This window comes from Chinchilla lanigera, unplaced genomic scaffold (genome assembly GCF_000276665.1).
Source record: "Chinchilla lanigera isolate Chin_1 unplaced genomic scaffold, ChiLan1.0 scaffold00073, whole genome shotgun sequence".
Taxonomy (NCBI): Eukaryota; Metazoa; Chordata; class Mammalia; order Rodentia; family Chinchillidae; genus Chinchilla; species Chinchilla lanigera.
Genome location: NW_004955474.1, coordinates 1,830,729 through 1,845,690, shown reverse-complemented (window position 1 = coordinate 1,845,690; position 14,962 = coordinate 1,830,729). Strand labels below are relative to the sequence as shown.

At 38.7% G+C, this 14,962-nt stretch overlaps 1 protein-coding gene across 1 annotated transcript in view; it reads left to right on the top strand.

Moving 5' to 3' along the window:
* The window catches only part of Pkd2 (polycystic kidney disease 2 (autosomal dominant)), a gene marked incomplete at its 5' end in the record, with an annotated part of 36,950 nt that extends 22,480 nt beyond the window's left edge, over positions 1–14,470 (top strand). Inside the window, 7 exon segments of the mRNA XM_013502757.1 lie at positions 21–141; positions 3,598–3,696; positions 6,151–6,272; positions 6,517–6,634; positions 7,023–7,186; positions 10,897–11,044; positions 11,754–14,470. Of these exon segments, the coding sequence (XP_013358211.1) occupies positions 21–141; positions 3,598–3,696; positions 6,151–6,272; positions 6,517–6,634; positions 7,023–7,186; positions 10,897–11,044; positions 11,754–11,990 (1,009 nt within the window).
* Positions 14,471–14,962: the final 492 nt, after the last annotated feature.

Here is a 14,962-nt window from a genome sequence, read left to right as displayed (position 1 = left end):
GTTTTGTTTTGTTTTCATAGCTTCACTCAATTCCGTATCATTTTGGGCGATGTCAACTTCGCAGAGATTGAGGAAGCTAATCGAGTTTTGGGACCACTTTATTTCACTACCTTTGTGTTCTTTATGTTCTTCATTCTTTTGGTATGTACATTTTTGTTTATAATGGGGAGATTCCACTTCATGGTCACAAATCACCACCTTCTCTTTTGTCTCACATTCCATTTCAAGTAAAGACTCAAGGAATAGGAAAAAATGTTTATATTAGAAAACTTACTTTATGCTTATTGATTCACAGTTTTAAGCCTTTATCTTTTCATGGAGGTAGTTTATAGATAGATGATAGATACACAGATAGATAGATAGATATCTCAAAGAAAATTAGAACAAATTTATCAGTTACCCAGAGAGTACTTTGCCTCAGTATAGAATATGCTGACATGCTTTTCTAATATAAATGTCATCACTTTCATTTTCACCTGCTCTCCTGACTTTTCATTTGTCTCTCTTTTTCTTTTAAACAAAAATAGGAACTGACCAAAGACCCAGGATATTAAGAGTAGTATTTGAATGAATTCTTCCCTATAAAGATTAGGACATTCTAACTTACTCACATTTCACAGTATGTAAGCACCTAGAGACTGCCTACAAGGGGCTGGGGATTTAGCTCAGGGACACATCGCCTGCCTGGCAAGCACAAGGTCGTGAGTTTGGTTACCGGTACCAGAAAAAAAAAACAAAAAATAAAAAAAATAAAGAGACTGCCTGCAAAGAATATTTAAATATTAGGTTTAAACCAATTTAACAGTGAATGGGAATTCCTTTAAAAATTATTTTCAAAAATAGTTTTTATTCTGTTAATTTAACACACGTTAACATTTATGTTTCTGCCTGAAGTTAATTAAGGTTTTTTGAAAGGTGTTTGTTTGCCTACACCTCCACTGTTAATGAGGTTAAATTGGTTTAATTTAAGTAGTGCGTGTATTTCATCTGCACCCTAGCACATAAGACTTTCCTTACATAAAGAATCATCTCAATAAAATAACAAAAGTAGTTCCGTTTTAGTAAAATTTGTACAGATCTTTTGTAAGAGGCTTCAATTCAGTTGGAAGTTTCCAGACAAGCCCAGGTATTCCTGATTGGCAGATGTGCTCACTGATTGAACAGGAGACTAGGGGAACTGCAGGAGCATGAAGGGCCACTCTTACCTTACTGCATGCGTGCTCTGTAGCTAGGATTTAGATTTAATCCTCTTCCTATGTTATAGCAAAGTTCCTAAGGCCATGTTGGCGAACCTTTTAGAGCTTTCAATGATAAAAACAGACTACTGTAGCACGCATGCCATAAGTTCGCCACCACTGTCCTAAGGGAAGAATAAGCCTTTGTTACTGTCTAACACAGGAACTACTTTTGATGCTGGGGCACCTGAATTTCTAAGAACCAAAGACCAGGAATGGAGAGTCCTGTAATGACCCTTCCATTGACCTTAAGCCCCCCGGTTTTCTCAGAGTGTCATCTGCCAAGTGAGGGACACGATTGTGGAGCTTTAAAGGACTCAGATCCATGCGCTTTACTGGCAGCACATTCTAGGTTATTTGATCATTTTATCAGATCAATCACCAGAACAGGAAAAGGAGCCCTTAGGTTTTATTTTTATCCTACAAGTAATTTCCATTATATTGCAAAAAGGAATTGTTTTTCTCACACCCCCAGATGGATGGATGGATGGATGGATGGATGGATGGGTGGATGGGTGGATGAATGGATGGGTAGATAGATAGATGATAGATAGATAGATAGATAGATAGATAAATAGAAAGAAAGACAGGTGACTAGATGGAGAGGAGGCAGCTCTGAACACAGAGTTGTCTCTGAAGGAGGTGAGGAGCTGAGGGTAGACTTGCCACTTCCTGAGCTGCCTGCCTGGTATTAATTTAGTTCTTCTGTTGAGAAAGAAGAACTAGGTTAACTAGGAAAGAAGAACTAAGTGGTTTACACCACTTTACACAGTGGTGTAAAGTGACTCAGCTGAGCCAGGATCCCCCATCAACCCCCACACAGGGAAGACCCGTAGGACATGGGCCCATCTGATGAGAGGACCCTTTGACAGCCAGGATGGGGAGGAGGCAGGTGGCATTCCTCTCCTCACACTTTCAGGAGCCTTTCTCTGCCACTGTCTGCTTTCCTCAGTCTCCTCAGAGTGCTTTGACCCGTTTCACCTAAGACACTTGCAGGCATCCATCAGCCGTTGGGAAGCAAAAACAGAACGTGAAATGCCTGGGTTGGAGGGCGCAGGTGGGAGATGTTACTAAGACTGGCATTTTCCACTCTTGGAATAGAGCACATAGCCAGGAACTCGGGTATTCTCTATGTTGAGTTCTCAAAATGGCCTTAGAGGATAGAGACGTAGCAGCCTACTAATATAAGAGAGCCTCACTTGTGCATCCATCGATCACTTAATAAACATTTATAGAGCAGCTGTATTCCTATATTTATGATGTTATATATAAGAAGTCACAGCGCTTACTATGCAGCAACTATACAGGGCAGTGTGCTAGATCCTGAGGATACCATGGTAAGGAAAACAGCCTGGCCTGACCCCAGTGAGGACTGCATGGACTTGTGGGGGAAGCTGGCATAATGAAATACACCGTCCTATAGCTACAAACCTGTTATGCCCTGAAGACTCAGGAGCGTTTGAAAGAGAGACTTGCACTCCTGGGCGCAGTACTTCGGGAAAGTCTGTTGGAAACACATTGGTGATAGACGCATTATCACTGGCAAGGAAATGGTCAGAAGGGGAGTGGCCAGGCTTTCACAGAACAGTAGCTGTAAGGATGAAGCACCCACAGTGTGTCAGGGCCAGTCTATTAGTTCTCCCAGTTTATAAATGCAAAGCAAAACAAATCCTGTACATGAACCTTAAAACAGTTGAAGCCAGGCATCACCCACATCTGCAGTCCCAGCACTCAGGATGTAGCTCAGTGCAAGGGCCTTAGGTCCAACCCCTGGTCCTGGAATAAATGAAAATTAAACAGCGTTAGTCTTGGTGTTGTCCAGACTGAAACCCAAGTTTGCTTAACTACAGCATCCTCATCTTTTCACAAAGCTTTCCTTCGCTCTCTTTCTAGCACATTCCTGTTTGCAGAGGACTTTTTCACTTTTTGAGACATGATCTGTAAATCTCAAGTCTGAGTACTGAACACAATTTAGAGTAAGCACAGGATTGTCCCTTGTCTGTGTCGACCGTTGAAATTTGAACAGCTTTTCTAAACAGCTTACAACATCACTTAGATGAAATTTTTTAAATGAACAGAGAATAAGGGAAAATCTTAAAATGATCCCACCATCCATAAGTAAATACACTAGCACTTTATTTTATTGTCTCTTTTTGAAAAATATAGTATACGGCTCTGTAGGTAAGGATATAGTATTTCCTTTGGCATGAAAATAGTATTTTCAAATAATATGGTAGCAAAACTATTCATCTGTAAAGTATTCAAACTGCAGAGAAAAGGTCACTAAAAAGGCGTATGTTAACTGTTAGTGATATATTTGGGTTTTTTCTTTACTCTCTCCCTTCCTTTGATTTACAAACAGAATATGTTTTTGGCCATCATCAATGATACTTACTCGGAAGTGAAATCTGATCTGGCCCAGCAGAAAGCTGAAATGGAACTCTCAGATCTTATCAGAAAGGTAGGCTAATCTCTATTGCTTAGAAGATTTTTTACTTCCTACATAAAATGAGTACTACATCATCTGACTTTCCAAGACACTGTTGATCCACTGACATTGTTTAAAAAAAAATAATAGATTACTGTATTTCAAGAATAATTTAAAAACTTTCTGCTTGGAGGCTTGGTGGATATGTTGGTAGCTGCGACCTAAATTCCAGAAGCATTTTATGCCCTGAGTCCAGTTCTAAATAAGCCTGTGACTCGAAATCTGAGTGCCTTTATATGTTTTGAAGCTTCCTCTATTGACCTGAGCTCAGAATAAAAAAGGGAAGATTATATAAAGATGCATCTAGCCTGCCTACCTCCTTTAAATTTACCACTTTAAAAACTTTTAGAGGAAAATACAGTTATGTACTCAGACCTTTTAGGGCAGTTATAAAATAGCTGGAGGAGAAGATCTCTGAATGAAAGCCACAGCCTGAGAACATCTCCTTTCTCCCTTCTCAGGAGGTGTTTGTTGAACAGAGGGCAGGACCGGCCTGGGGTGGCTTTGATCTTCTCAGTGTAGCTTCACTATTTGGTTTAGTGTAAAAGCTACACAACAGGAAGGAACTTAAGGTACACAGTTTGCTCCCAGCATCATGCTGCTGAGACCCAGTGGCTCCTTCACGCTGCTTTCGATCGGCACCAGACTCCTGCCTATGTTGTCTATGTGTCATTTGTAGGGAAAACGTCAGCTTACAGCAGAGCCCCTTGGATGACACTTAAGTCACATGATCTTGAGTGCTGCACCACCGTGGACTACATTTTAGCCAAGCTCCACTGTGTATGTCTCACTCCACACAATATGGTTTTGAGATACACCCAGCTCAGTTACACTGGCTTTGTTTCTCAGTACCAGGCCTTCATAACATGGTTCACATTCGAGCTCTAAGAGCAGATTACCTGTAAGACTACACAGTACAAACTCCACTGCAGGCTCTTCTGTCTACACATCATCCATCACCTAGGTGACGGATAGCCGCTGCATTCAGCGACCACTGTGACACTGATTGCAGTCCGTGTTGACTGTTGCCTGGATGTGCTTAGTTCACGCCCAGCGTGTAGTTCGCCCAGAGTGTAGTTTTGCTTCCTGTAGGCCAGTAGTAAGCCTTCATGACATTTTACACAAATCATAATTGAAAAACAGAATTGGCCAGCAAAGCAAAGAGACAAATGTGATACTGGAAGTGAAATCAAACCAAATGACATGGATTTACAGAAGAAATGGCTAGCTGTGGGAATGTTGACACTGCCAGCATTCAGAGGCCCAGGAAAACAGAACTTAAGTGAGGGCTAATTTATCAACGTAAATGAGGACGGCACTTGTGATAAAAAAAAAGGTGATGTCCTGCAGGAAGTGACACCACCCAAATCCTACATCTTAAAAAGACACTTACTAGAGAAATTTAATAGTAATTAATGTACAAAAGAAAAATGACTCAGGCTAATCCATAATGGGAAAGAATGTCGGCATTCCTAACACGTGGTAAATACACACAGTTCACACGCCTGGTAGATGATGAAATAGCAGGAGTAGGAAAGAAGCACTGCTGTGCTACTCTGGATACATTTTCCACAGAGAAAGGACTTTGAATGTTTGTAATGTTTTAAATTTCTGTGCACTAAAAAAATTAGATTTATTACTGTTTCTCTCTAAATCTATAACTGATACCAAGCGAGTTTTTTTAATGTTTTGATTAAAAGTTTTGAAGGTCATGGGACAGTTGAAATTTTTTCTGTTGATTTTTCAGATCACTTTGAACAAGTTCAGCGTTTACAGTCCTTCACTGTAGTTTGCTAGTGAAAGACCCTCACCTGTGTTTCCCTGGGCTGATTTTACATACTTTATATAAGGCAGTAACAGCTATTAGGTATTATAAAATTAAATGGTCAAACACGGTGCAGTGATATACCCCAGTAGATCTAGCTACTCAGGATGCTGAAGCAGGAGAGTCACAAGCCAAGGAGTGCAAGGTCAGCCTAAGCAACATGGTGAGACCTAGTCTCTCAATACTGCAATGATAAACAGACAATAAATAAGCAGTCCATGACTCAGGTTTTTGGTATTCTTGTGAAATATATATTCCTGTATTCTAGGGAAGACCCATATGGAATACGTAGTGATTTTTCACTTCTGTTACTTAAATTTTTTCCACCTGTGAGGAAAAGGGCCTTAGTTCTTGATTTATTGAAAAACCCTAAGTCTTTCCATATAACTCTGTGTTTTCATTATTCATTCATTAACAAACATTGTTGAGTGGCCTAGCTCTACCAGCTCCTGGATTTATAAATAAAAGGTAAAGTAAATGCAAAAGGAGAGTAAAGTCAACCAGATGTTTTCCTTTTTCTTTTTCTTTTTTCTTTTTCTTCCTTTTTCCCTTTCCTTCCCTTTTCTCTTCCTTTTCCTGTCTTTTATTTCCTTCCATAACAGGGCTACCATAAAGCCTTGGTCAAACTAAAGCTGAAGAAAAATACCGTGGATGACATTTCAGAGAGTCTGCGGCAAGGGGGAGGCAAGTTAAACTTTGACGAACTTCGCCAAGATCTCAAAGGGTAAGAGTCACACTTCCTGGGATGAGGGAAGTCCCTGCTTTTGAAGATAAATTACCAGTGACAAGAGCATTGCTGGCCCAAGTGCTCATAGATGCTTTCCCTCAGAGGCAGGGATCTTTCTGGAATGTGCTGGAAGATGGGCCCCAGTCGGTGCTTTCTCCCTTGCACCTGCAGTTTGATGTCTCCTATGTTTGGGTTGGAACGCAGACAGGATAAGTTCATCTGTCCCTCTCAATCATTTCAGGAAAGGCCACACTGATGCGGAGATTGAAGCAATATTCACCAAGTATGATCAGGATGGAGACCAGGAACTCACCGAACATGAGCACCAGCAGATGAGAGATGACTTGGAGAAAGAGAGGGTGGGTCTAATTTTGGTGTAGATGATTTCGTTCCATACTCCCCATGGATCAGACCCTACACAGAATGGTGGGCTAGTACATATTTCTCTTTCAAGCTTATTCCAAAATAGTTCTAGTTGTATAATATGAAATAAAATAGTGTGAATGTAAGAAAGTCAAAGTGAAGAGTGAAACAAAACTGGCATGAAAACATGATGAATACCAAGAAAGCGTAGGTCAGTGGTGGTGAACCTGTGGCACAGCTGGCTGGTTATTGCTGAAAACTCGGAAAGGTTAACCATCAGTGCCGTAGATGTACAGCATACACACATTTCCTGCTTGCCCAAGACCTTGGTAATGTGTGTGGGGTCCTATGGGCCTGCTCCTCACCTGACCCCATGTTATTCAGGAAGACCTGGACTTGGACCACAGTTCTCTACCACGACCCATGAGCAGCCGAAGCTTCCCAAGGAGCCTGGATGATTCTGAGGAGGATGATGATGAAGACAGTGGACACAGCTCCAGGAGGAGGGGAAGCATCTCCAGTGGGGTTTCTTATGAGGAGTTTCAAGTGTGAGTATGAAAGAATTGGCAAATTTGGGTTGACCAGAATCCCTATGTGATATAGCAATTGCCCCCATTCCATTCAGTTCACTGTTTTCCATTACCAGTCACCAGCTCTTCTGTGTTACTTTTACTGGTAATTCTTTCTCTTTATAAAAAATAATGCGTTTATTATAAGAAAATTAACAAAGAAAAGCAAAATAAAGTATTAAAGGCTGCCATATTCCTACTAACAATGCTGACTAATATTGTATCTCTTTTTATGTGTATCCATCAATATTTTTATAAGTTTCTATGGTTTCACATACGATCTATCCTGGAAGATGACTTGAAAAAAATGTATATGCTTCTGTTTCTTAGGGAGAACAGATGTTTCATAGGTCCAGTTGTTTTATAATATTGTACAGCTCACCTGTTTTCCTGATGATCTTCTACCTGTTTGTTCTGTCTACTTTGGAAAGTGGGGTATTTAAGTCTCCAACAATTATTATTAAATTATCCATTTATTCCTTCCATTTTGTAAGATTTTACTTTGTGGATGTTGGAACGGGATATAACTCTCTGGTTATATGTCTCTTCCTAATAGATTGATCCCGTTTTTAATTATAAGATGATTCACCGTACCTTTAGTAGAATGTATTCTTTTAAAGTTTTGTCTGATATTACCGTAGCCACTCCAGCCCCACAGTTGCTATTCACATACCATTTGTCATCCTCTCACTTTCAACCTATTTATATCTCTATATGTAACATGTGTCTCATGTAAACAACATATGATTAAGCTTGTCTTTTTATCCCATTTGACAATCTATGCCTTTAGTCTAGATGTTTTTATCCATTTATATTTTTAATTATTTTAATTTTAAAGAGAAAAAAACAAAATAACAATTATGACAAAAATAAAACAACACAAAAACAGTAAAAAGGATACAGGATTTCAAAACAAGATGATAGAAATTGACAGTGGTTGTATTACAGTGGTTATATTATAACAGTGGTTATATTACATATTGTTATCTTCAGCCAAGTTGCTCGGATTACCATACATAAGAATGCAAGATTGGTCAAACAAGTAAAGACAATAAAAAGTAATAAAAAAATTAGAAACAATACAGAGCTTCACTAAACAAGATGGTAGGAATTCAGCCATGGTTATATTGCATATTGTTGTCTTCAAATTAGTTGTTCAGATTACCAGATATAAGCATGCAAAATTGGTCAAGAAAAAAAAATTTAAGCATTAACTGTTCCTTTCAGTAAACAATAGACATCAGCAATACAGTTACCCCAGCTATCCTTGTATATACATATATATTTTTTCTTTTTTATTTTAAAGAGAAAATAACAAACAAAATCACAAAGGCAAAGACATAAACAAAACAATGTAAAAAGAGTAAAAATGATACAGAATTTCAAAACAAGGTGAAAGGAAATTAACAATGGTTGTTATATTATATATTGTTATCTTCAAAGTGGTTACTCAAATAACCAGATATAGGCATGTAAGATTGATCGAACAATTTATATTTAATGTTACTGATTCAAATTTACACCTACAGTATTGCATTTTATTTTCTATATATCTTGTATTTCTTTTTCCTCATCCTCCTTTATGGCTTTTAATAAATATTTCCTGGTGTTCTATTTTAATTCCTTTTTTTTTTTTTTTTTGTAGTTTTTAAGTTATTTTCTTAGTGGTTGCTATAATACTTAGCAAATAGAGTGGCTTATGAGAACTTGTTTCTAATTTCCATTAACTTAATCCAGTGACATATAGAATACTCATTTGTAGTTCTTTTCCTTCTTTCCCTTTTTTGTGCTAGTGAGATAGATGTATTCATCAGTATATGTTGTGAATCCAATATTGCATTGCTCTATTTATCACTGTATAGAGATGATAAATTCTATAATAATGTTTGCTATATTAACATTCTTACCTACCATATCCAACTCTCTTCATGTGTTTCTGAATTCAGGTTTCTGTCTTGAATTCTGTCTGGTGTCATTTCCTTACTCTCATACAATCTGGCTTTTACTTACTTCCATTGGCCAGCTGTTATTAAATACATTACATTTCTAGGGGCTGGGGATTTAGCTCAGCGGCAAAGCGCCTCCCTGGCAAGCGCAAGGTCATGAGTTCGGTTCCCAGTACCGGAGAAAAACCAAAAAAAAAAAAAAAACAAAAAAAAAAAAAAAATACATTACATTTCTGTATGTTATAGACCCAGCAATTGAATTTTGTACCAGTCTTATACAGTTGTTTTTTAAACTAGTAAAAAGAGAAAAAAAGAAATATTGTTTATATTTTATACGTACATGATTATTTGTATTCTCTGTTTTTCATAGATATTTTAATTAGTTTCTGGGGACTTGCTTTCAGCTAAAGATGTTTCTGTAGTATTTCATTTAAAGCTGGTCTGCTAGCAATGAATTCTTCCCATCTAGGGTCATCTGGGCATGTTTGTCTTCACGGCCCCTGGCAAATTCTGGTTTTGAATAGACAGCTGTTAATCTTACTGAGTCCATTCTACATAATGTCAATTTTCTCTCACTCCTTTTAAATAAAGTATTTGTCTTTAAACATTTTCATTTTGTATGTCTTGGCGGGCATTTCAAGTTTACCCTATTTTTAGTTCTACGAGTTTCTTGGATGTATATTTTTCACCAAGTTGTTGAGATTTCCAAATATTATCTCTGCAAATACAATAGTACATTGATTTACAAACTTAATTTGTTTTACAAATTGGGGAGAGATGGCTGTTTGTGTTTGTGTAGGGAAGATGCCATGGCTGTGTTTGTTACTCAGTGCAAGATTGTGAGTGGAAGCAAAATATTCCCAGACACTTTTGTTTGTGAACCAAATTATTTGCAAACAGAAGCATTTATGAACTGAGGTATTACTCTATTTCTTAAATTCCATAGACTTCCTTCTCACTGAAATTTAGTTGATTAATAAATGCTTTTGCACTGGCTATGTACTCTTAAGAAAGTTTCTAGAGCACATCAATGTTTGGATTTTTAAAAATAACTTTACACAGTTATAATTGTTGTACTGAGGAGTTAATCTATTGAACTCTAATGCTGCCATTCTAGATGTCTCCAGTTTATGTTTTAAAGATATTTATATATTTTATTCAAAATAGATCACAAGGGAACATACTGGGTTTTTTGCTTTATTTAATATATGGTGAGCACAATTCTGTCATTATTTCTTGCAGTGTAATTTCTGATGACATCTTAGAATTTCGTTGTGTACATGAACAGTTTCTCTTATTGTTTAATGTAGCAGTCTTTAGTGGTGCACTATTAAAAAGCAACACTCTGGTTCATATTTTTAGTGAAAAATTACATATGTAAAACTGCTTTAGAACATTTTCTAAAAATAAAACTTCTGGCAAAAGTGATGGACATAGATTTTTAAATCCCCAGCTACAATTTGACCGGCAGAAAGATGCTCTAGTTAGCATCGCACCAACATCACAGGATAGTTTATCTTAAGCTTGAGACTGCTTAGCAAGTGTGGCCAGGCTGGGGTGTATCTCAGTGGTAGGACACTTGCTTAGCGTGCTTGCTGACCTGAGTTCCATCCCTATCAGTGCAAAAAGAGATTTTATCATATTGTTTAAGAAAAAACTTTCTAACATTTCTATTCAAAGAAGTAGCGAGGCTGACATGACAGTGACAGGGTCCTTTCCGCTCTAAAATCTGATTTCCCGCAGCCTGGTGAGACGAGTAGACCGCATGGAGCACTCGATTGGCAGCATCGTGTCCAAGATTGATGCCGTGATCGTAAAGCTGGAAATCATGGAACGGGCCAAACTGAAGAGGCGGGAGGTGCTGGGGAGGCTGCTGGACGGGGTGACTGAGGTAGGTGGCTGTCAGCGAGAAAACATCTGACCAAAGCACAAGAGTACTCCATTGATGGTAGGACACGTTGGTGACACTGCCTTCTAGCTGAAGTGCTGAAGAGTAAAATACACAAACAAGAAAGATCACAGACATTCGCAACACAGTTTCCATCCATTTTCACTTTCAGATGTTGTTCCCCTCTGAAACAGAAGCACTGTCTGATTCTATGAAATATCAGGGTAGTTATATTCTGTAATCTTTACCCTAACATGCTTTTCTTCCAAACTGCAGATCATTGATCATCTGGAGATGTGACCACCCTAACCTTCTGAACACAGATGGTCCAGCCTTCCCTAGAGAGTAGAATTTAGTGAGCAATTACTCCAGTGAGTCTGTAAATTGCTATTACAGTGGTACCTCAGTTCACAAGCTAAATTCTTTTCACACCTATGGTTGCAAACCAAACTGGACAAGAACCAAATCAAATTCATTCATTAGGTTTAGTGTTGACCTTATGGGAAAATTTGATTTAGTTGTTGTCCAGTTCAGTTTGGAACCAGAATCATGGAAAGAATTAAGTTCATGAACTGAAGTAGCACTGTATTTGCTGGAACTCCCCAGCCTCACTTAACTATAGATAGATTATTTGTGCCCCAGATTTCCCAAGGCACCTTCTGTATGTACATCACCCTGCCAGTAACACCCTGGTTTCTTTTTCTCTTGTAAGGATGAAAGACTGGGTCGTGACAGTGATATCCACAGGGAACAGATGGAGCAGCTGGTGCGAGAAGAGCTGGAGCGCTGGGAATCAGATGACGCAGCTTCCCAGCTCAGTCATGGTCTAGGCACACCGGCAGGACTCAACGGTCAGCCTCGGCCTAGAAGCACTCGCCCTTCCTCCTCCCAGTCCGCAGATGGCCTGGAAGGTGGAGGTGGAAACAGCAATTCCAACGTCCATGTATAACACTTGTGTCATTGTGTATCACCCAGCAAGTGGGAAGGTGACTATCACCAATTGCCATAGAAAGTTCACCACTTACATGCTCCACCTGCCATATGATGTTGGTCTTTGTGACCAATTATTAATCTTTTGCACTTTAATTTATTGTATATAAACTTTACCCATGGATCAGGACTTTTTTTCATTTTCTCATATAAGAAATCAAGATGTACATACTGAATTGAGGACAAAAAGAAAATTGTTGAAGAGCACCTAGAACGGTATGCTCAGATGCTACCCTACCTAAGTCTGCTCTTTTGACAATGATGTAGCCTTTAAAGCTAGAAAAGAACAGTCATGGGGCTGCTGAGTTCCACTTCTAGCCAGAAAAACAGTGTTGCCATTTCTGTCCAGTATGTGAAGGGAAAGGAGGGTACCTTTTCCACTCAAGTGCCACTAATGAGCTGAATAAATAGCTTTCCTGTAGGAAAGGAATTTTAATTCAGCTACCTTCCTGGGGTGAACTTTCCTAAAACATGAAGTAGAAAAAAAACTCCAAAGCATAGAATGAGTATGTAACCATTACACCAGAATCTGTATGAATGGTTAACATAAATGTTAGGTACTGTGTAATTTTTGTTGTTTTCTCATATCTACTATCTACAGGACTAACAAAATCACTTTCATATTATTTTATCTTTCATTAGAAACAAAATGAGTAACAGGACTGGGGATAAATTACAGGATAAATGATACTTGTAACTAAAACATAAGAGAATTGGAAGGAACCCTAATTTGCTTCCAACTTTTGACATTTTCAGTAATTTGGAAGTACAAAATTACATTAGGTGCTTTCCCTTTGCTAGTACAAAATACTGAACACTTAAAGGAGGAGAGATTTTAATGGTTCACAGTTGTCGAGGGTTCAGTCCATAGTCCACTGGCTCCCAGTAAGGAACGTCATGGTGGAAGACTCTGGTGGAGCAAAGCTGTTCACTTCATTGTGGCCAGGAAGCAGAGCTGGTTGGAAAGATTGCCAGAGAGGAAAGGGATAGAAACAGGTATCATTTATCCTGTAATTTATCCCCAGTGGTTTTACGAACCTTATTTCTAATGAAAAGTGATGCCTTCATGACCAACCCAGTCACATACATAAGTGTGCTTTACTAATCTGCTAGGAGTCTTTATCCACTTAAGTTGACAGTCAGGATTAATAGTGACCAAAATTTGTCCATATATTCTCTTTCCCATGTGTCTCTACCCATCTGCAGCTGAGTTAATGTTACAACTAACCTAGTAGGACCAACTAAGTTTTATGGTATACACTCAACTTTTTAACTCAGTAAATTTGTTCATATTAAGCAAAATTTTGAACACGTTTTAAAATTCATAAAGCTTTAGTAAAACTGAAGTTTTCATTTTATACCAGCTCAGGGATATAGTTCTGAAATATTTTGTGCCCTACATTTAAAAACTCAAATTGATACTATAAATGAAGTTTAAAAGGAGGTTTTTGTACTGAAAATACATCCATTATCACAGCGTGTTTAACCCAACTTGTTTTTGTTAGGAGAATGTCTCGTCAAATTTATGGGGGGGGGGGTCTATTTTGCAATAAAAAAATAAAACTGGTATTTTTCAAAAGTGTTGACTAATGTGACCTTTTGAGAGCTAACAGGAGAAGTAAGAGACAGTACAGTGTTGGTGAGAAATCCTCAACTGGGGAAACCATAGAAGAGAGTCCTGTTTTTTTTTTTGTTTTGTTTTTGTTTTTTGTCTTTTTCCAGTACTGAGAATTGAACTCACAACCTTGCGCTTGCCAGGCAGGTGCTGTGCCACTGAGCTAAATCCTCAGCTCAGAGAGTCCTGTTTTTTTATACTGGGTCTTTAATTCCCAAGTTGCTCGCTCACTGAGTAGAAAGCCTCAGTCTAATTTCCAGTGAAGAGGTGAGTGGACGGGCCTTCCCAGATTGGCTTCTGTAGGAGTGAAGCATCCTGAGATTCTCCAGTGTCACTCTCTAGGACTTCATCTTTATCTTTCATATGCTGCACACGTTTTTTATTCCTAGGTACTGACATATACACTCCAGAAGAATTGGGTGTACGTGTTTGGTGTGTGTGTACCATGTTACTAAGTGTAAACAAGCTTCACTGTGAAGTGCATTCTCCTTGTGTGGTGTCCACGTGTACTGACCATGTGCCATGTATCAATCATGGTCACAAGAAGTCTGTTTATTATGTGTATTATTATTAATGTGTTGTCTTTCATTTCACTTGTAAAATGAATGTTACAGAATTCTTTCCTTGTACCTTTAAATTCTATACATTTATCATCTTCCATCATAGAAAATTCACTCCTCATCACTTCCCCACCATCTTCCCCTCTGCATTGTTACAATAAAGATGTTACATACGCAAGCCTTTCTCAACAATCAAGAATTTCATTAATGTATAATACTGAGCACTTTGCTTTTTAATAAAGGCTTGATGTGATAACAGATGTATGAACTGTCTGTTTCCTATTAGTAAAAGAATAGACTTTAAAAACTGCAAGTTCTGTTCGGGTTGCAGACAGACATCTGCTGGGTGGAGGGCAAAGCAGAACATCGGGGGACTCAGGGCCACCCAACAGGAGGGCGCAGGAGGACTGCAGTTTAAGTGGGTCATCGATGCAAAGTTCCTATTCATGCTCACCTCTCCAGTGCTTCTCTCCCGGCCCCCAGGTACGAGAAACAAAAGCAGTTAAAATAGTGGGTCTTTGCCTTGACCCACACAGCCGGTGGGGACCTGAGAAGGGATGACAGATTAAGAAAAAAACTAGACACATAATAAAGGAAAGCTGGGACCAGGTGGGTCCTGATTTCTCTGATGGAGAGGCAGCGATAACTCAGCATGGCCTGCAGTTTTATTCACACACAGTAAAAAGGGGGAAAAGCATGCAACAGCGCTGAAAGTGGGAGGTCTCAGTGTTTTGCTGAGAACACTGAAAGTGAACC